Source organism: Coregonus lavaretus (assembly GCF_964263955.1).
Source record: "Coregonus lavaretus genome assembly, contig: HAP1_SCAFFOLD_493, whole genome shotgun sequence".
Classification (NCBI taxonomy): Eukaryota; Metazoa; Chordata; class Actinopteri; order Salmoniformes; family Salmonidae; genus Coregonus; species Coregonus lavaretus.
Window position 1 is genome coordinate 240,001 of NW_028162989.1, and position 21,580 is coordinate 261,580.

General features: G+C 45.4%; 1 protein-coding gene across 1 annotated transcript in view; it reads left to right on the forward strand.

Annotated features, from left to right (window-relative positions):
- Nucleotides 1-14,357, forward strand: part of dusp16 (dual specificity phosphatase 16) — a 63,058-nt gene extending 48,701 nt beyond the window's left edge. Inside the window, exons 3-6 of the mRNA XM_084193401.1 lie at nucleotides 1,733-1,871; nucleotides 7,137-7,315; nucleotides 7,402-7,685; nucleotides 11,628-14,357. Coding sequence (XP_084049527.1) covers nucleotides 1,733-1,871; nucleotides 7,137-7,315; nucleotides 7,402-7,685; nucleotides 11,628-12,855 — 1,830 coding nt within the window. The 3' untranslated portion in view covers nucleotides 12,856-14,357. The remainder of the gene's footprint in view (nucleotides 1-1,732; nucleotides 1,872-7,136; nucleotides 7,316-7,401; nucleotides 7,686-11,627) is intronic.
- Nucleotides 14,358-21,580: the final 7,223 nt, after the last annotated feature.

Genomic DNA, 21,580 nt, shown 5'->3' on the forward strand with positions numbered 1-21,580 from the left:
AGCCACCTCCACTCTATAACCTCTGACCCTAAAGCCACCTCCACTCTCTAACCTCTAACCTCTGACCCTAAAGCCACCTCCACTCTCTAACCTCTGACCCTAAAGCCACCTCCACTCTCTAACCTCTGACCCTAAAGCCACCTCCACTCTCTAACCTCTGACCCTAAAGCCACCTCCACTCTCTAACCTCTAACCCTAAAGCCACCTCCACTCTCTAACCTCTGACCCTAAAGCCACCTCCACTCTCTAACCTCTGACCCTAAAGCCACCTCCACTCTCTAACCTCTAACCCTAAAGCCACCTCCACTCTCTAACCTCTGACCCTAAAGCCACCTCCACTCTCTAACCTCTGACCCTAAAGCCACCTCCACTCTCTAACCTCTAACCTCTAACCCTAAAGCCACCTCCACTCTCTAACCTCTAACCCTAAAGCCACCTCCACTCTCTAACCTCTGACCCTAAAGCCACCTCCACTCTCTAACCTCTGACCCTAAAGCCACCTCCACTCTCTAACCTCTAACCTCTAACCCTAAAGCCACCTCCACTCTCTAACCTCTAACCCTAAAGCCACCTCCACTCTCTAACCTCTGACCCTAAAGCCACCTCCACTCTCTAACCTCTAACCCTAAAGCCACCTCCACTCTCTAACCTCTGACCCTAAAGCCACCTCCACTCTCTAACCTCTAACCCTAAAGCTGTGGTGGAAAAAGTACCCAATTGTCCTACTTGAGTAAAAGTAAAGATACCTTACTAGAAAGTTACTCAAGTGAAAGTCAGCCAGTCAAATACTACTTGAGTAAAAGTCTAAAAGTATTTGGTTTTAAATATACTTAAGTATCAAAAGTAAATGTAATTGCTAAAAAAATACTTAAGTATCAAAAGTAAAAGTATAAATCATTTAAAAATCCTATTATTTAGCAAAGCAGACGGCACCATGTTCTTGTTTTTTAAAATGTTTGGATATCCAGGGGCACGCTCCAACACTCAGACATTATTTACCAAAGATGCATGTGTGTTTAGTGAATCCGCCAGATCAGAGGCAGTAGGGATGACCAGGGATGTTCTCTGGATAAGTGTGTGAATTGGACCATTGTCCTGTCCTACTATGCATTCAAAATGTAACGAGTACTTTTGGTTGTCAGGGAAAATGTATGGAGTAAAAAGTACAATATTTTCTTTAGGAATGTAGTGAAGTAAAAGTTGTCAAAAATATAAATAGTAAAGTAAAGTGCAGATACCCCAAAAACTACTGAAGTAGTACTTTAAAGTAGTACTTTAAAGTATTTTTACTTAAGTATTTTAACTCTTCCTCTCTCTCTGAATGTTTCTGGTAACTCCTCTTCCTCTCTCTCTCTGGATGTTTCTGGTAACTCCTCTTCCTCTCTCTCTCTGGATGTTTCTGGTAACTCTTCCTCTCTCTCTCTGGATGTTTCTGGTAACTCATCTTCTCTCTCTCTGAGTGTTTCTGTTAACTCTTCCTCTCTCTCTCTGAGTGTTTCTGGTAACTCTTCCTCTCTCTCTCTGAGTGTTTCTCTTAACTCCTCTTCCTCTCTCTCTGAGTGTTTCTGTTAACTCCTCTTCCTCTCTCTCTCTCTGAGTGTTTCTGGTAACTCTTCCTCTCTCTCTGAGTGTTTCTGTTAACTCTTCCTCTCTCTCTGAATGTTTCTGTTAACTCCTCTTCCTCTCTCTGAGTGTTTCTGTTAACTCCTCTTCCTCTCTCTTCTTCTCCTAGTTGGAGCTAGTGGGCAGTCAGGAGGTGGTGGTGTACGACCAGAGTTCATCTGACCCCTTGACCCTTCCCTCGGAGGCCTTCCTCACCGTCCTGTTGGCCAAGCTGGAGAGGAGCTTCCCGTCCGTACACCTGCTCTCAGGTTAGACACACACACTCAGCCCCTCATTCTCCTCACCTCTCTCTCCTCTCCCCTCCCTCTCTTTCCCTCCCTCCTCTCCCCACCTCTCTCTCCTCTCCCCTCCCTCCCCTCCCTCCCCTCCCTCCCTCCCTCCCTCCCTCTCTCTCTCTCTCTCTCTCCTCTCTCTCTCTCCTCCTCCTCTCTCTCTCATCTCTCTCTCTCTCTCTCTCTCTCTCTCTCTCTCTCTCTCTCTCTCTCTTCTCTCTCTCTCTCTCTCTCTGTCTCCCCTCTCTCTCTCTCTCTCCCCTCTCTCTCTCCCCTCCTCCCTCCCTCTCCCTCTCCCTGTTAGAACTAGGCTGATGACATACTGAACATTCAGCTGCTTTCCTTCATCCTTTCACAGCATCACTCACACTTACTCATTCACTCATTCATCACTGGCCAGAGAGGTGGTGATAGGACAGCTAGCTGAAAATGGCTGCCAATCTCCCTCCCTCCCTCCCTCCCTCCTCCTCCCTCCCCTCCCTCCCTCCCTCCCTCCCTCCCTTACTCCCTCCCTCCCCTCCCTCCCTCCCTCCCTCCCTCCCTCCCTCCCCTCCCTCCCTCTCTCCCCTCCCTCCCTCACCGCCTCTCTCCCTCCCTCCCTCCCTCCCCACCTCTCTCTCTCCCCTCCCTCCCTCCCTCCCTCCCCACCCCTCTCTCTCACCCCTCCCTCCCTCTCTCCCCTCCCTCCCTCCCTCCCTCCCCACCCCTCTCTCTCCCCTTCCTCCCTCTCTCCCTCCCTCCCCACCCCTCTCTCCCCTCCCTCTCTCTCTCTCTCTCTCTCTCTCTCTCTCTCTCTCTCCCCCTCCCTCCCTCTCTCTCCCTCTCTCTCTCCCCTCCCTCCCTCCCTCCCTCACCGCCTCTCCCTCCCTCCCTCCCTCCCTCCCTCACCGCCTCTCTCTCCCTCCCTCCATCCCTCCTCTCTCATCAGCTAGAGCAGAACCAGGCTGGTGACATACCTTTTTCCATCCTTTCACAATGTCTCTGACACTTAGTCATTCACTCATTTACCGCTCCTCTTCATCAACCTTCTCCACATAGGGTTAAACAGTGAGGTCACTGATAGCTAGCTGCTGGTGGTAGGACAGCTAACTGAAAATGACTGCCAAACCCCTTCAGTCATTCAGCTACTAGATGGTTTAAATGAGGACGTGAATGGGTTAAATGAACGTGTATACACCAGATAAGTTGTCCAAGGCTCTCAGCTTTATTCTGGACTGCTGTCAGACCCAAAGAGAGTCCCAGATGACCTTTAGTAAACTAAACCTAAAGTAAAAGAGATCCTCTTTCTGTGGTTCCAGTCTCATTGTCTCAAACGTCAGTTAGGAGGCAGTTTTAGTTTCTGATACGGTTCCTGTTTCTATGATGATGTCATCAGGATGGAACTTCCCTTCAAATTAAGAGCACTTGTAACATTAGACTTTATCAGACATCAGGTTATGACATCACATCAGACATTATAACTCTCCCTGGAGAGGAAGTGGATTATTCTGCTGTTGGCTCTCTGACCTGACAAACAATACAGTCAAATGTCACTGAATCTAATTACAGTGCAGTGTGGACATTGTCCAGCAGCTTGACGGTTCATATGGGGAAGTGACTGTGTTGATATGAGACTGATCAAACTTCCACTGTGTCACTCAAACCACTAAGCTTCCACATCCAGTAGAGTTTCTGTTAATTTCCCACAGAGGAAGGTTCCTAAGCCTGGATACAATACACAGCTGGACGTCCATCCTGTATGTTATCAATCAGATGTGTTCCATCAGTATTGTTGTAATGTGAGTTAGGAGGAGAGAGGAGGAGGAGGAGGAGAGAGGAGGAGGAGGAGGAGAGGAGGAAGAGAGGAGGAGAGAGGAGGAGAGGAGGAAGAGAGGAGGAGAGCGGTGGGGAGAGGAGGAGGAGAGAGGAGGAGAGAGGAGGAGAGCGGTGGGGAGAGGAGGGGAGCGGTGGGGAGAGGAGGAGAGAGGAGAGAGAGGAGGAGAGAAGAGGAGATCAGGAGGAGAGAGGAGGAGATCAGGAGGAGAGAGGAGGAGAGCGGTGGGGAGAGGAGGGGAGCGGTGGGGAGAGGAGGAGAGAGGAGGAGAGAGGAGGAGGAGGAGGAGAGGAGGAAGAGAGGAGGAGAGCGGTGGGGAGAGGAGGAGGAGAGGAGGAGAGCGGTGGGGAGAGGAGGGGAGCGGTGGGGAGAGGAGGAGAGAGAAGAGGAGATCAGGAGGAGAGAGGAGGAGAGGAGGAAGAGAGGAGGAGAGCGGTGGGGAGAGGAGGAGGAGAGAGGAGGAGAGAGGAGGAGAGCGGTGGGGAGAGGAGGAGGAGAGAGGAGAGAGAGGAGGAGAGAAGAGGAGATCAGGAGGAGAGAGGAGGAGATCAGGAGGAGAGAGGAGGAGAGCGGTGGGGAGAGGAGGAGAGAGAGGAGGAATCAGGAGGAGAGAGGAGGAGAGAGTAGAGAGGAGGAATGAGAGGAGGAGAGCGGAGGAGATCACGAGGAGAGAGGAGGAGAGAGGAGGAGGAGAGAGGAGCAGAGCGGTGGGGAGAGGAGGAGAGAGGAGGAGATCAGGAGGAGAGAGGAGGAGAGTGGAGGAGAGCGGTGGGGAGAGGAGGAGGAGATCAGGAGGAGAGAGGAGGAGAGCGGTAGAGAGAGGAGGAGAGAGGAGGAGAACGGTGGGGAGAGGAGATGAGAGGAGGAGAGCGGTGGGAGGAGGAGAGAGGAGGAGAGATATGAGGACAGATGCATCATGTGGTTGTATAATGCTGTATCATTTTCTCTGAGCTTTAAGAGCATTTCCTCATGAAGTCCTCCTGGTCTGAGTCCTAAATGGCAGCCTATTCCCTATATAGCCCATGGGGCTCCCTATTCCCTATATAGCCCATGGGGCTCCCTATTCCCTATATAGCCCATGGGGCTCCCTATTCCCTATATAGCCCATGGGGCTCCCTATTCCCTATATAGCCCATGGGGCTCCCTATTCCCTATATAGCCCATGGGGCTCCCTATTCCCTATATAGCCCATGGGGCTCCCTATTCCCTATATAGCCCATGGGGCTCCCTATTCCCTATATAGCCCATGGGGCTCCCTATTCCCTATATAGCCCATGGGGCTCCCTATTCCCTATATAGCCCATGGGGCTCCCTATTCCCTATATAGCCCATGGGGCTCCCTATTCCCTATATAGCCCATGGGGCTCCCTATTCCCTATATAGCCCATGGGGCTCCCTATTCCCTATATAGCCCATGGGGCTCAGTTACTATGCAGGGAATGGGCTGCCATTTGGGACGTAGCCATGGACGGACAGATCTGGAGAGGCTGGAGAGCCACGGGTACACGGGTTGCCAAGCAACTAGGACTGAGCTTGTCTGAGGGTCGGCCGGTGCAGGTGGCTGGAGTGTGTGTGTGTGTGTGTGTGTGTGTGTGTGTGTGTGTGTGTGTGTGTGTGTGTGTGTGCCGGTGGGTGCAGAAGGCAGTGTATTAGTATTGTGTAATGAACTCAGCAGGTTGGTCCTCTATGAACACTACTAGATAATAATGTAGAACACCCAACCATTCAGTTTGGCTGCTGTTGCTAGGCAGGTTTATTGGCCAATATCAGAGCCTGCTTGTATTGCCTTATGATGGTGCAAGTCTTCTGTCTTAGAAAATAGTTTGTTACTAAAGGCCTTTTATTCACCAACTATGTTGCGGTCTTTTCGTCCGAATTCCGAAAAAATACAGATTACGATTTTGACGCATTTAACATTCACACCAACTGTCTCTAAAACAGTAACTTCTAGTATGATCTCTAATACAGTAACTTCTAGTATGATCTCTAATACAGTAACCTCTAGTGTGATCTCTAATACATTAACCTCTAGTGTGATCTCTAATACAGTAACCTCTAGTGTGATCTCTAATACAGTAACCTCTAGTATGATCTCTAATACAGTAACCTCTAGTATGATCTCTAATACAGTAACCGCTAGTATGATCTGTAATACAGTAACCTCTAGTGTGATCTCTAATACAGTAACCTCTAGTGTGATCTCTAATACAGTAACCTCTAGTATGATCTCTAATACAGTAACCTCTAGTATGATCTCTAATACAGTAACCTCTAGTATGATCTCTAATACAGTAACCTCTAGTATGATCTCTAATACAGTAACCTCTAGAATGATCTCTAATACAGTAACCTCTAGTATGATCTCTAATACAGTAACCTCTAGAATGATCTCTAATACAGTAACCTCTAGTATGATCTCTAATACAGTAACCTCTAGTATGATCTCTAATACAGTAACCTCTAGTATGATCTCTAATACAGTAACCTCTAGTATGATCTCTAATACAGTAACCTCTAGTATGATCTCTAATACAGTAACCTCTAGTATGATCTCTAATACAGTAACCTCTAGTATGATCTCTAATACAGTAACCTCTAGTGTGATCTCTAATACAGTAACCTCTAGTATGATCTCTAATACAGTAACCTCTAGTATGATCTCTAATACAGTAACCTCTAGTGTGATCTCTAATACAGTAACCTCTAGTATGATCTCTAATACAGTAACCTCTAGTGTGATCTCTAATACAGTAACCTCTAGTATGATCTCTAATACAGTAACCTCTAGTATGATCTCTAATACAGTAACCTCTAGTATGATCTCTAATACAGTAACCTCTAGTATGATCTCTAATACAGTAACCTCTAGTATGATCTCTAATACAGTAACCTCTAGAATGATCTCTAATACAGTAACCTCTAGTATGATCTCTAATACAGTAACCTCTAGAATGATCTCTAATACAGTAACCTCTAGTATGATCTCTAATACAGTAACCTCTAGTATGATCTCTAATACAGTAACCTCTAGTATGATCTCTAATACAGTAACCTCTAGTATGATCTCTAATACAGTAACCTCTAGTATGATCTCTAATACAGTAACCTCTAGTGTGATCTCTAATACAGTAACCTCTAGTATGATCTCTAATACAGTAACCTCTAGGATGATCTCTAATACAGTAACCTCTAGTATGATCTCTAATACAGTAACCTCTAGTATGATCTCTAATACAGTAACCTCTAGTATGATCTCTAATACAGTAACCTCTAGTGTGATCTCTAATACAGTAACCTCTAGTATGATCTCTAATACAGTAACCTCTAGGATGATCTCTAATACAGTAACCTCTAGTATGATCTCTAATACAGTAACCTCTTTTATTCCTTTATTTGATTCAGATGTTTCTGTGTGTGTGTGTCTTCAGGTGGTTTCTCAGAGTTTTCCCAGCAGTTTCCAGGTCTGTGTGAAGGTAAGGCACTTCTTGGTACTTCCTGCCTGGTTCCCTCCTGCCTCTCTCAGCCCTGCCTGCCCCTCAACACCTCTGGCCCAACACGCATCCTGCCCCACCTCTACCTGGGCTGTCAGAGAGACGTACTCAACAAGGTATGAGGTAGATTATAGTATAACTAGTTTATATATTAGTATATGTAATAGCATTCTAACCAGCTGTATTCCTCCCTCCTCTACAGGATATGATGCAACAGAATGATATTGCGTACGTCCTGAATGCCAGTAACACTTGTCCCAAACCAGACTACATCCCCGAGTCTCACTTCCTGCGAGTTCCTGTCAATGACAGCTTCTGTGAGAAGATCCTCCCCTGGTTGGACAGATCTGTGGAGTTCATAGAGAAGGCCAAAGCGTCCAACTCCTGTGTGCTGGTCCACTGTCTGGCTGGCATCTCCCGCTCAGCAACCATCGCTGTCGCTTACATCATGAAGAGGATGGACATGTCACTAGACGAAGCTTACAGGTGAGATGAATAAACCATGTAGGACTACAATAAGGACTTACAGGTGAGATGAATAAACCCAGTAGGACTACAATAAGGACTTACAGGTGAGATGAATCAACCCAGTAGGACTACAATAAGGACTTACAGGTGAGATGAATCAACCCAGTAGGACTACAATAAGGACTTACAGGTGAGATGAATCAACCCAGTAGGACTACAATAAGGACTTACAGGTGAGATGAATCAACCCAGTAGGACTACAATAAGGACTTACAGGTGAGATGAATCAACCCTGTAGGACTACAATAAGGACTTACAGGTGAGATGAATCAACCCAGTAGGACTACAATAAGGACTTACAGGTGAGATGAATCAACCCAGTAGGACTACAATAAGGACGTACAGGTGAGATGAATCAACCCAGTAGGACTACAATAAGGACTTACAGGTGAGATGAATCAACCCAGTAGGACTACAATAAGGACTTACAGGTGAGATGAATAAACCCAGTAGGACTACAATAAGGACTTACAGGTGAGATGAATCAACCCAGTAGGACTACAATAAGGACTTACAGGTGAGATGAATCAACCCAGTAGGACTACAATAAGGACTTACAGGTGAGATGAATCAACCCTGTAGGACTACAATAAGGACTTACAGGTGAGATGAATAAACCCAGTAGGACTACAATAAGGACTTACAGGTGAGATGAATAAACCCAGTAGGACTACAATAAGGACTTACAGGTGAGATGAATCAACCCAGTAGGACTACAATAAGGACTTACAGGTGAGATGAATCAACCCAGTAGGACTACAATAAGGACTTACAGGTGAGATGAATCAACCCAGTAGGACTACAATAAGGACTTACAGGTGAGATGAATAAACCCAGTAGGACTACAATAAGGACTTACAGGTGAGATGAATAAACCCAGTAGGACTACAATAAGGACTTACAGGTGAGATGAATCAACTGTGAGGGTCTCTGTCAACCTGAATGAACACAGTGCACTGTGAGGGGCTCTGTCATCCTGAATGAACACAGTGCACTGTGAGGGGCTCTGTCCTCCTGAATGAACACAGTGCACTGTGAGGGGCTCTGTCCTCCTGAATGAACACAGTGCACTGTGAGGGTCTCTGTCCTCCTGAATGAACACAGTGCACTGTAAGGGGCTCTGTCCTCCTGAATGAACACAGTGCACTGTGAGGGGCTCTGTCCTCCTGAATGAACACAGTGCACTGTGAGGGGCTCTGTCCTCCTGAATGAACACAGTGCACTGTGAGGGGCTCTGTCCTCCTGAATGAACACAGTGCACTGTGAGGGGCTCTGTCCTCCTGAATGAACACAGTGCACTGTGAGGGGCTCTGTCCTCCTGAATGAACACAGTGCACTGTAAGGGGCTCTGTCCTCCTGAATGAACACAGTGCACTGTGAGGGGCTCTGTCCTCCTGAATGAACACAGTGCACTGTGAGGGGCTCTGTCCTCCTGAATGAACACAGTGCACTGTGAGGGGCTCTGTCCTCCTGAATGAACACAGTGCACTGTGAGGGGCTCTGTCCTCCTGAATGAACACAGTGCACTGTGAGGGGCTCTGTCCTCCTGAATGAACACAGTGCACTGTGAGGGGCTCTGTCCTCCTGAATGATATCTTGACCCTCTAGGTCAGGGGTGTCAAACTCATTTTAGCTCAGGGGCCACATGGAGGAACATTTATTCCCAAGTGGGCCGGACCGGAAAAATCATGGTATATATAACTTAAAAACAACAACTTCAGATTGTTTTCTTTGTTTTAATACGATCAACATACAACATAAAGCTGGAGCCTGAGGACAGTGTGTCCAAAATAGTACAAGCACAACATCACTATTAATCATAAAACACGTCAAGTTTATTTGAAAATTCTAAAGAAAAAGAACACACAAACACCTCAGTGATTAAGAGAACTGTTTCACAGATCACAGAACTATATCAGGGTGTCATTTCTCAGGCAGAAATGTAGATAAAAAGAATGAAATCCTGTTCCCCAAACAAGTGCAAGAACCACAGAGTCAAGAATAGGTTAAATATACAAATAAAATAAAATCAATTAAAAACAATAGCACATCAACATAAAAACATATAAACATAAATCTGAAAGCGTTGCTCAAACTCCCGTAACAGTCCCGTTATTTTATCTTTGAACCGCTTCATGTCTGCCACATGTTGGGTCGCGCACACATTTTTCAGACAGGGGAAGTGAGCTGCATCACCACCGGCAAGTTGCGTCTCCCACAATGACAGCTTCAACTTGAAAGAACGTATGCTGTCATAATACTGCGTGACAACTTTGTTGCGCCCTTGCAGCTGTTTGTTCAAGTTATTCCGGTGCTCTGTAACATCCACCATAAATGCAAGGTCCTGCATCCATTCTGCGGAATGAAATTCTAACACTGGTTTGCCCTTTTCTTCCATGAACTGTTCAATTTCTTCTCGTAAATCAAAGAAACGCCTCAGCACAGCACCTCGGCTTAACCATCTTACCTCAGTGTGGTATGGCAGGCCATAGATGTGGTCTTTCTCTCTGAGAAGGCTGTCAAACTGACGGTGATTCAGGCTTCTGGATCGGATGAAATTAACAGTTTGGATGACCACCTTCATGACGTTATCCATCTTTAATGACTTGCAACACAAAGCCTCCTGGTGCAAAATACAGTGAAAAGTCAAAAAATCACGTCCTCCATTTGCAGATTGCACTTTCTCTCTGAACTTTGTCACAACGCCTGCTTTTTTCCTGATCATTGAGGGCGCACCATCTGTAGCCAGGCTGACAGCGCGGGACCAGTCCACTCCGACCCTGTCCAGCGCGCCGACGAGTGCGGTAAAAATATCAGCTGCTGTCGTTGTATCTGTCATCGGCACCAACTCCACGAACTCCTCGGTGACGGTCAATGTGTCATCAACTCCGCGGATGAAAATGGGCAGTTGTGCAACATCTGTAATGTCCGTGCTTTCATCAATTGCAACCGAAAACGCAATAAATGACTTTACTTTTTGCTTCAACTGGCTGTCCAAATCCACTGAAAGATCGGAAATCCTGTCTGCAACTGTGTTTCTTGTCAGGCTGATATTTGCAAAAGCCTGCCGCTTTTCAGGGCACACAATCTCCGCTGCCTTCATCATGCATGTTTTTACAAATTCACCCTCACTAAATGGTTTTGAAGCCACTGCGATTTCATTAGCAATGAGGTAGCTAGCTTTCACTGCAGCGTCACTGATGTCTCGGCTGTGAGTAAACACAGACTGTTGTTTCTTCAGACCCGCCAACAGTTCATTCACCTTCTCTCATCTCCGCTGTCCTTGAAAGTTGTCATATTTGTCGGCATGAAGACTCACATAGTGGCGACGAAGGTTATATTCTTTCAGCACTGCAACATGCTCTGAACACACCAAACATACAGCTTTCCCATTCAATTCCATGAATAAATAGGATGACCATTTTTCTTGGAACACTCTGCACTCTGCATCCACTTTTCTCTTTTTTGACAGAGACATATTGGGGCAATGAGGGTGCCAAAGCACATAATGTTAAAAGTAGAAGCCGTAATAAATATCGCGGGCAAAACAAAGTAGCTCATTGGCTGCACGTGCTTGACCTACTTGCTCTGCCCCGGTATAAACAGTTTGCTTGCTTAACACAATTGCTATTGCGCCATCCAGTGGACGCAATTGGAACAGCAGTTTATTTTATTGAAAAATTGCAGCGCATTTTTATACTTTACAAAAAAATATATATATATATATTTTTTATTTTTTCAAAATCATCTCGCGGGCCGGATTAAACCCGTTTGCGGGCCTGATCTGGCCCGCGGGCCGTACGTTTGACACCCCTGCTCTAGGTTTTCCAACTCCGTAACAACCCAGTGTGTTACAGCTTCAGTACTGATGTCCTGTGTGTTTCTGTCTTTCCTCTCCAGGTTCGTGAAGGAGAAGAGGCCCACCATCTCTCCTAACTTCAACTTCCTGGGTCAGCTGCTGGACTTTGAGAAGAAGATCAAGACTCCTGGAAGGTCGGAGGTCAGAGAGACCATTGGGGTCAAACCCTCTCCCCTCCTCCACCCCCCACTGGAGCAGGACCCCCCTAACCCTACCCCTACCCCCAGCCCCCCAGACCTTGCCCTGGCCCTGCTGGAGCCCCTGACCCTGCCGTGTGTCTTGGCCCCCTGGCCCCCAGAGGAGAGGCTCCTGGTCCAGGCTCTGCAGGGGCTCCAAGGCCTCCAGCTGGACCAGGGGACGGAAGACGGCGCCGCCCGGCTGAAAAGGTCCTTCTCTCTGGACATCAAGTCGTACGGGGAGCCAGGAGGCTGCAGCAGCGCCCCCATGAGGCCTTACCCCCACCCCGCACCCCACCCCGGAGACCAAGAGTATTATAAACCATCCGGGAGCTTCAAGGAGCCTGCTAGTAAACCGTGTCAGTTCTCTCCTGTGGAGGAGGTGTCGGAGCAGTCGACACCAGAACAGAGCCCTGACAAGGAGCTGGCCGACAGCCCCACAGACCCTGCTGCAACCTCTGCTCCTCCTGTAGTCTCCACCACAACCATCACCTCCTCCTCCTCCTCCTCCTCCTCCACCACTACCGGTACTACCACCTCCAACCAGCCCAGCCAGGCTAAGCCTCCTCCACCTCCCCTCTCCTGTTCCCAGCAGCTCCACCGTAGTGGCAGTATGGAGGAGAGCCCTAACCACACTGGCTTCCTGTTCGGCCTATCACGTTCCCAGCAGCACCTGTCCAAGCCCGCCCCTAACCTAGGCTCCGCCTTGAAGGGCTGGCACTCTGACATCCTATTGGGTCCCGTCGCCGTGTCGTCGGGGGGGTGGTACCTCTCCGAGTCACACCGCTTCTACTCCACCTCCGCCATTTTAGGAGGCGGGGCCAACATTCTTGGGGGCGGCAGCGTGGCGGCGTACAGCGTGAGCCAGGGGTTGGAGGAGGTGAGGCGACGCGGGCGGCAGAGGAACGGTGACCACGGGGACTCACGGAGGAGCTGGCACGAGGAGAGCACCTTGGAGAAGCAGCTGAAGAGGCGAAGCTGTCAGATGGAGATTGGAGACAGGATGAGAGGAGGAGGGGAGAGTCGATCCAGAGAGGAGATGGGGAGTCAGAGCAGCTTCTCGGGAAGCATGGAGGTCATAGAGGTGTCCTGAGACTCCAAGGGACATTCAATATGGACCCCAGTCCACCCATTACGGCATCATTGATTTTGAATGGAGACGTCCGTTCTAGGGAGTATATTCTCTGGTCTCCACTACTCCCAGCACGACCCAACATCCTCAGATCAGACCAGTCCCATGTTGAGGGGAAAGACTTGTTATGGACCCATCGTGTGATCCCACTAGGGACTTGAACCTTGAACTGCTACGCGTCCCGACAGTTGGCATTAATGTAGTTTAACTTTGACCTGGAAGCAGAAAGCAGCTGTGTGATGATGATGATGATGACGAATGTGATGAAGAGGACTGAGACAAACTTGAGTGTTCATCATTTTCATTTAATTTCTGAATGTTGCTGATCGTCATCAACAGCAGTAGATGTCTGCCTGACGTTGGATACATGGAGCTTTTCTGAAGCCCTAAGAAGTCTTTATGAAGAACGGGATCAGAGACGGATCCCTGATATCCCTCTGTCAAATCATCCAGTACCTCACACATCCAAATGAGAGGGTTCTCCTGTCCCTCTGTCTCCCTGATATCCCTCTGTCAAATCATCCAGTACCTCACACATCCAAATGAGAGGGTTCTCCTGTCCCTCTGTCTCCCTGATATCCCTCTGTCAAATCATCCAGTACCTCACACATCCAAATGAGAGGGTTCTCCTGTCCCTCTGTCTCCCTGATATCCCTCTGTCAAATCATCCAGTACCTCACACATCCAAATGAGAGGGTTCTCCCTCTGTCTTCGTCTTCTGATGTTGGAGCTCATTGACAATTCAAATCTCAGGTCTTATTTGAGCAGCAGGAAAAGATGCCTGAACGACTGAACAGTTCCTGAACAGTTCCTGAACAGTTCCTGAACAGTTCCTGAACAGTTCCTGAACAGTTCCTGAATGGCTCAGTTGGTAGAGCATGGCGCTTGCACCCCAGGGGAGTGGGTTCGATTCCCGGGGCCCACCCATACGTATAATGTATGCACGCATGACTGTAAGTCACTTTGGATAAAAGCGCTAAATATTATTAACGAACGGTGTGGTTGTGGGTTTTGTCTGATATGGTTTGGTAAAGGAATGATGTAATGATTTGATACCTGTGGTAAAGGAATGATGTAATGATTTGATACCTGTGGTAAAGGCATGATGTAATGATTTGATACCTGTGCTGAAGGAATGATGTAATGATTTGATACCTGTGCTGAAGGAATGATGTAATGATTTGATACCTGTGCTGAAGGCCTTTGAGTAAGTTCTACCACTTCAGCTGTCCTGAGATCAGTGGTCCCATCCCTGACCCAAAGCTGAACCCTGTCCTGAGACATGCTTCTGTTCAGCTCCCACAGTGTGTGGACGTGGGTGAGAGATAGTAGGTCTGTTATAGGGGTTGTTGTTGCTGTGTCAGAATATAGTTAGCTTTACTTTTGGACAATGTGGACATTTGGATTAAGTTAATAAGCAGTAAGATGTATGTTGACTGTTGAAATTAAAATCCGAAACGCTACGCGCGTGGTTTATTTTCTAACGTTTTACTTTGACACACTGTACTTTAACCGCTGTAATACAATCCTTTGCGTTATCAATGTCCAGGAAGATGTGTTTTATTCACCGGCATACAGAACACAGCTATGAAGAACCCTTTACAGTATGAATCATTCATCACCACTTGAGTCTCTACAGTTGACATGGTCTATGGTTGAACCCTGCTTCTAGCCCTCTAAAGTTATATTAGGTCTATGGTTGAACCCTGCTTCTAGCCCTCTAAAGTTATATTAGGTCTATGGTTGAACCCTGCCTCTAGCTCTCTAAAGTTATATTAGGTCTATGGTTGAACCCTGCTTCTAGCCCTCTAAAGTTATATTAGGTCTATGGTTGAACCCTGCTTCTAGCCCTCTAAAGTTATATTAGGTCTATGGTTGAACCCTGCTTCTAGCCCTCTAAAGTTATATTAGGTCTATGGTTGAACCCTGCTTCTAACCCTATAAAGTTATATTAGGTCTATGGTTGAACCCTGCTTCTAGCCCTATAAAATTATATTAGGTCTATGGTTGAACCCTGCTTCTAGCCCTCTAAAGTTATATTAGGTCTATGGTTGAACCCTGCTTCTAGCTCTCTAAAGTTATATTAGGTCTATGGTTGAACCCTGCTTCTAGCCCTCTAATGTTATATTAGGTCTATGGTTGAACCCTGCTTCTAGCTCTCTAAAGTTATATTAGGTCTATGGTTGAACCCTGCTTCTAGCCCTCTAAAGTTATATTAGGTCTATGGTTGAACCCTGCTGTAATGAGGACCTCTACTTACTGTGATGTGATGGTCTCTACTTCCTGTGACATGATGAGAACCTCTACTTCCTGTGACATGATGAGAACCTCTACTTACTGTGATGTGATGAGGACCTCTACTTACTGTGATGTAATGAGGACCTCTACTTACTGTGATGTAATGAGGACCTCTACTTACTGTGATGTAATGAGGACTTCTACTTACTGTGATGTAATGAGGACCTCTACTTACTGTGATGTAATGAGGACCTCTACTTACTGTGATGTAATGAGGACCTCTACTTCCTGTGATGTAATGAGGACCTCTGCTTACTGTGATGTGATGAGGACCTCTACTTACTGTGATGTAATGAGGACCTCTACTTACTGTGATGTAATGAGGACCTCTACTTACTGTGATGTAATGAGGACCTCTACTTACTGTTATGTGATGATGATCTCTACTTACTGTGATGTGATGAGGACCTCTACTTCCTGTGACATGATGAGGACCTCTACTTCCTGTGACATGATGAGGACCTCTACTTCCTGTGATGTGATGACGATCTCTACTTACTGTGATGTGATGAGGACCTCTACTTACTGTGATGTAATGAGGACCTCTACTTACTGTGATGTGATGGCCTCTACTTCCTGTGATGTGATGGTCTCTACTTACTGTGATGTGATGAGGACCTCTACTTACTGTGATGTAATGAGGACCTCTACTTACTGTGATGTAATGACCTCTACTTCCTGTGATGTGATGATGATCTCTACTTACTGTGATGTAATGAGGACCTCTACTTACTGTGATGTGATGAGGACCTCTACTTACTGTGATGTAATGAGGACCTCTACTTACTGTGATGTGATGAAGACCTCTACTTACTGTGATGTAATGAGGACCTCTACTTACTGTGATGTAATGAGGACCTCTACTTACTGTGATGTGATGAAGACCTCTACTTACTGTGATGTGATGAGGACCTCTACTTACTGTGATGTAATGAGGACCTCTACTTACTGTGATGTGATGAAGACCTCTACTTACTGTGATGTAATGAGGACCTCTACTTCCTGTGATGTGATGAGGACCTCTACTTACTGTGATGTAATGACCTCTACTTCCTGTGATGTGATGATGATCTCTACTTACTGTGATGTGATGAGGACCCCTACTTACTGTGATGTGATGAAGACCTCTACTTACTGTGATGTAATGAGGACCTCTACTTCCTGTGATGTGATGAGGACCTCTACTTACTGTGATGTAATGAGGACCTCTACTTAATGTGATGTAATGACCTCTACTTCCTGTGATGTGATGATGATCTCTACTTACTGTGATGTGATGAGGACCTCTACTTACTGTGATGTGATGAAGACCTCTACTTACTGTGATGTAATGAGGACCTCTACTTCCTGTGATGTGATGAGGACCTCTACTTACTGTGATGTAATGAGGACCTCTACTTCCTGTGATGTAATGATGGTGTCCACTTACTGTGATGTGATGAGGACCTCTACTTACTGTGATGTAATGAGGACCTCTAGTGGTATTATGTTGTTACTAAAAAAGATGGAACGTGTGTGTGTGTGTCCAGGGCCGGTTTCCCATAGCGAAGGAATTTAGGCTTACGAATGTTTTAATGATGCATCTTTCCTCCCACAACAGCCGAAGATGTAACATGCGTTTCCCAAAAGACCACGCAGAGAGAACTACCCGTCGCTAAGCGCTTCGTTGAATCATGTGTCCATACTGGTAGGATTGATAGAAAGGCAGCGCTGCTCTCGGATCAGCCTTCTCCATTAAAATCGTTCCCTAATATAATTATTTAACAATACTGAAGACGGATCTGCTCCTAGAGAGATATTACCACCTACGTTTGCAAATATTGAGATGGCTTATTCTAATGCTTAGGCTACCCAATAAAAATGTACTAAATATTTTTCAGACATCATTGCGCACATTAGGCTACACACGAAATACATTGCAACAAATTACAGACTAGCCTACAAGTAGAAATATATAACTAAATTGAAACTCAATTGATTGGACATGAAATGTATTTACAGTTGAAGTCGGAAGTTTACATACACCTTAGCCAAATACATTTAAACTCAGTTTATCACAATTCCTGACATTTAATCCTAGTAAAAGTTCCCTGTCTTAGGTCAGTTAGGATCACCACTTTATTTTAAGAATGTGAAATGTCAGAATAATAGTAGAGAGAATGATTTATTTCAGCTTTTATTTATTTCGTCACGTTCCCAGTGGGTCAGAAGTTTACATACACTCAATTAGTATTTGGTAGCATTGGCTTTAAATTGTTTAACTTGGGTCAAACGTTTTGGGTAGCCTTCCACAAGCTTCCCACAATAAGTTGGGTGAATTTTGGCCCATTCCTCCTGACAGAGCTGGTGTAACTGAGTCAGGTTTGTAGGCCTCCTTGCTCGCACACGCTTTTTCAATTCTGCCCACACATTTTCTATAGGATTGAGGTCAGGGCTTTGTGATGGCCACTCCAATACCTTGACTTTGTTGTCCTTAAGCCATTTTGCCACAACTTTGGAAGTATGCTTGGGGTCGTTGTCCATTTGGAAGACCCATTTGCGACCAAGCTTTAACTTCCTGACTGATGTCTTGAGATGTTGCTTCAATATATCCACATAATTTTCCTTCCTCATGATGCCATCTATTTTGTGAAGTGCACCAGTCCCTCCTGCAGCAAAGCACCCCCACAGCATGATGCTGCCACCCCCGTGCTTCACGGTTGGGATGGTGTTCTTCGGCTTGCAAGCAACCTCCTTTTTCCTCCAAACATAACGATGGTCATTATGGCCTAACAGTTCTATTTTTGTTTCATCAGACCAGAGGACATTTCTCCAAAAAGTAAGATCTTTGTCCCCATGTGCAGTTTCAAACCGTAGTCTGGCTTTTTTATGGCAGTTTTGGAACAGTGGCTTCTTCCTTGCTGAGCGGCCTTTCAGGTTATGTCGATATAGGACTCGTTTTACTGTGGATATAGATACCTTTGTACCTGTTTCCTCCAGCATCTTCACAAGGTCCTTTGCTGTTGTTCTGGGATTGATTTGCACTTTTCACACCAAAGTACGTTCATCTCTAGGAGACAGAACGCGTCTCCTTCCTGAGCGGTATGACGGCTGCGTGGTCCCATGGTGTTTATACTTGCGTACTATTGTTTGTACAGATGAACGTGGTACCTTCAGGCGTTTGGAAATTGCTCCCAAGGATGAACCAGACTTGTGGAGGTCTACAAATTATTTTTCTGAGGTCTTGGCTGATTTCTTTTGATTTTCCCATGATGTCAAGCAAAGAGGCACTGAGTTTGAAGGTAGGCCTTGAAATACATCCACAGGTACGCCTCCAATTGACTCAAATGATGTCAATTAGCCTATCAGAAGCTTCTAAAGCCATGACATCATTTTCTGGAATTTTCCAATCTGTTTAAAGGCACAGTCAACTTAGTGTATGTAAACTTCTGACCCACTGGAATTGTGATACAGTGAATTATAAGTGAAATAATCTGTCTGTAAACAATTGTTGGAAAAATTACTTGTGTCATCCACAAAGTAGATGTCCTAACCGACTTGCCAAAACTATAGTTTGTTAACAAGAAATTTGTGGAGTGGTTGAAAAACGAGTTTTAATGACTCCAACCTAAATGTATGTAAACTTCCGACTTCAACTGTAAATAGGATTGAAATAGGCTGTATTTATATTTTTATGCAGTCATCTCGGTTTTCATTTGATGCATTTGTTTTATGTAACTTGTTTTTATGAATTGCAACTTTGTATTTGTAGTCAACTTTGTTCTGAGGTTATCGGCGGTCACAGAGAGACGGATAAACCATGTGATTCTATGTTTATCTGAGATCTTTTGTGTATAAAGTATCTAATGACGCACTTAGCTGTTCTGAGAGGCAGGCGGTAGATTAGGTCTACGATCGTTTTCAAGTGCAACATTAATAACGATGGTTTTGGGGAAACAGCGCAGAGATTAAATGATGCTCCTATAAAGGTTTGAACAATGAATTTAGCCTTAAAATGTTTTGGGACATTTTTATTTAACGAGGAAGGGCTCATTGAGATTTGAAATGTCTTTTTCAAGAGAGTCCTGGCCAAGATAGGCAGCATCAAGTCATTACACAATTACAGACAGACAACATGAACAACTACATTTTTTGTCATTTAGCAGACGCTCTTATCCAGAGCGACTTACAGGAGCAATTAGGGTTAAGTGCCTTGCTCAGGGGCACATCGACAGATTTTTCACCTAGTCGACTCAGGGATTAGAACCAGCGACCTTTCGGTTACTGGCACAACGCTCTTAGCCACTAAACTACCTGCCGCCACAACTACAAGTAATCTAGTAAAAACCATAGAAATCACAGGAGTATAACGAAATCATAAAACAGCTATTTAAAAACATTGACAGGTCAAGGGAATCAGCCTCCAAATCCTTCATCAATGATTTAAAAACACCAATCGGGACAAGTTCTTCCAGTTGAAAACTATTTTGTTAGGCGTTCCAAGCCGATGGCGCAGAGTACAGAAAAGCCATTTTACCAAATTCAGTTTCGGACATTTGGAACAGTTAGCAGGATAAAGTCCTGCGAACCAAGGGAGCACCCTCCACATTTCTGAAGAATAAAAATACCCAGATAAAATGGTAGTAAACCCAAAATGGCTTCGTAAATAAAAGTATACCAGTGACTGAGCCTACGAGTGGCTAGAGAAGGCCAGCCAACCCTGGTATATAAAGGACAGTGGTGCGTAACCGTTTTACAGTTTAAAATAAATCTCAATGCTCCATGTTAAAGGGTGTCAATTGATCTGGAACACTGAGCGGAAGCGTTCATGTATAAAATATCTCCATAGTCTAGTATAGGCTGATACTGATATATAGGCATACATGTAGCTGATACTAGCCTCCTTCTGGTTTCAAAAGAAAAACAGGCCTTATTCCTAAAATAAAATCCCTACTTTAGCTTCAAACATTTTTTGTAAGTTGTTGAAATATGCAATTTAAAAGCGAGGCCGTCATCTATGAGGTTTCAGCCTCAATGTCACTGCCTGCCAGGTAGTAATAGGTGAAAGGTTCAGAGGTCTGTTTCTTGCTTTAGAAAACACCATTCGTTTAGTTGTAAACCAATAGGAGCAGAGCTCCCCTATGGGGCTCCGCTCCACTCATAGAACTGGAGTTACACTCCGGTAACTAATCGTTTAGTTGTGTCAGCTGTTGAGGATAAGCTTCTATTGACACAAGGTATGTCCAGCAGTATAAAAAAGCAGTTTGCAAGTTCTGGAAAGCTTTTGTGAGAGACGAGGCACAACAATAAATAGCAGTATCATCAGCGTAAAAAGTGAAGTTGCAAATTTTTTTGTCTAAATTATTTATACAAATTGTGAATAAGAGGGGACCAAGTACAGAGCCCTGGGGCACACCATTACAGACAGACCATTACAGACAGACCATTACAGACAGACCATTACAGACAGACCATTTAACAGACAGACCATTACAGACAGACCATTACAGACAGACCATTACAGACAGACCATTTAACAGACAGACCATTACAGACAGACCATTACAGACAGACCATTACAGACAGACCATTACAGACAGACCATTACAGACAGACCATTTAACAGACAGACCATTACAGACAGACCATTACAGACAGACCATTACAGACAGACCATTACAGACAGACCATTACAGACAGACCATTTAACAGACAGACCATTTAACAGACAGACCATTTAACAGACAGACCATTACAGACAGACCATTACAGACAGACCATTACAGACAGACCATTACAGACAGACCATTACAGACAGACCATTACAGACAGACCATTTAACAGACAGACCATTACAGACAGACCATTACAGACAGACCATTACAGACAGACCATTACAGACAGACCATTACAGACAGACCATTACAGACAGACCATTTAACAGACAGACCATTACAGACAGACCATTACAGACAGACCATTACAGACAGACCATTACAGACAGACCATTTAACAGACAGACCATTTAACAGACAGACCATTTAACAGACAGACCATTACAGACAGACCATTACAGACAGACCATTACAGACAGACCATTACAGACAGACCATTACAGACAGACCATTACAGACAGACCATTTAACAGACAGACCATTACAGACAGACCATTACAGACAGACCATTACAGACAGACCATTACAGACAGACCATTACAGACAGACCATTTAACAGACAGACCATTTAACAGACAGACCATTTAACAGACAGACCATTACAGACAGACCATTACAGACAGACCATTACAGACAGACCATTACAGACAGACCATTTAACAGACAGACCATTACAGACAGACCATTACAGACAGACCATTACAGACAGACCATTACAGACAGACCATTACAGA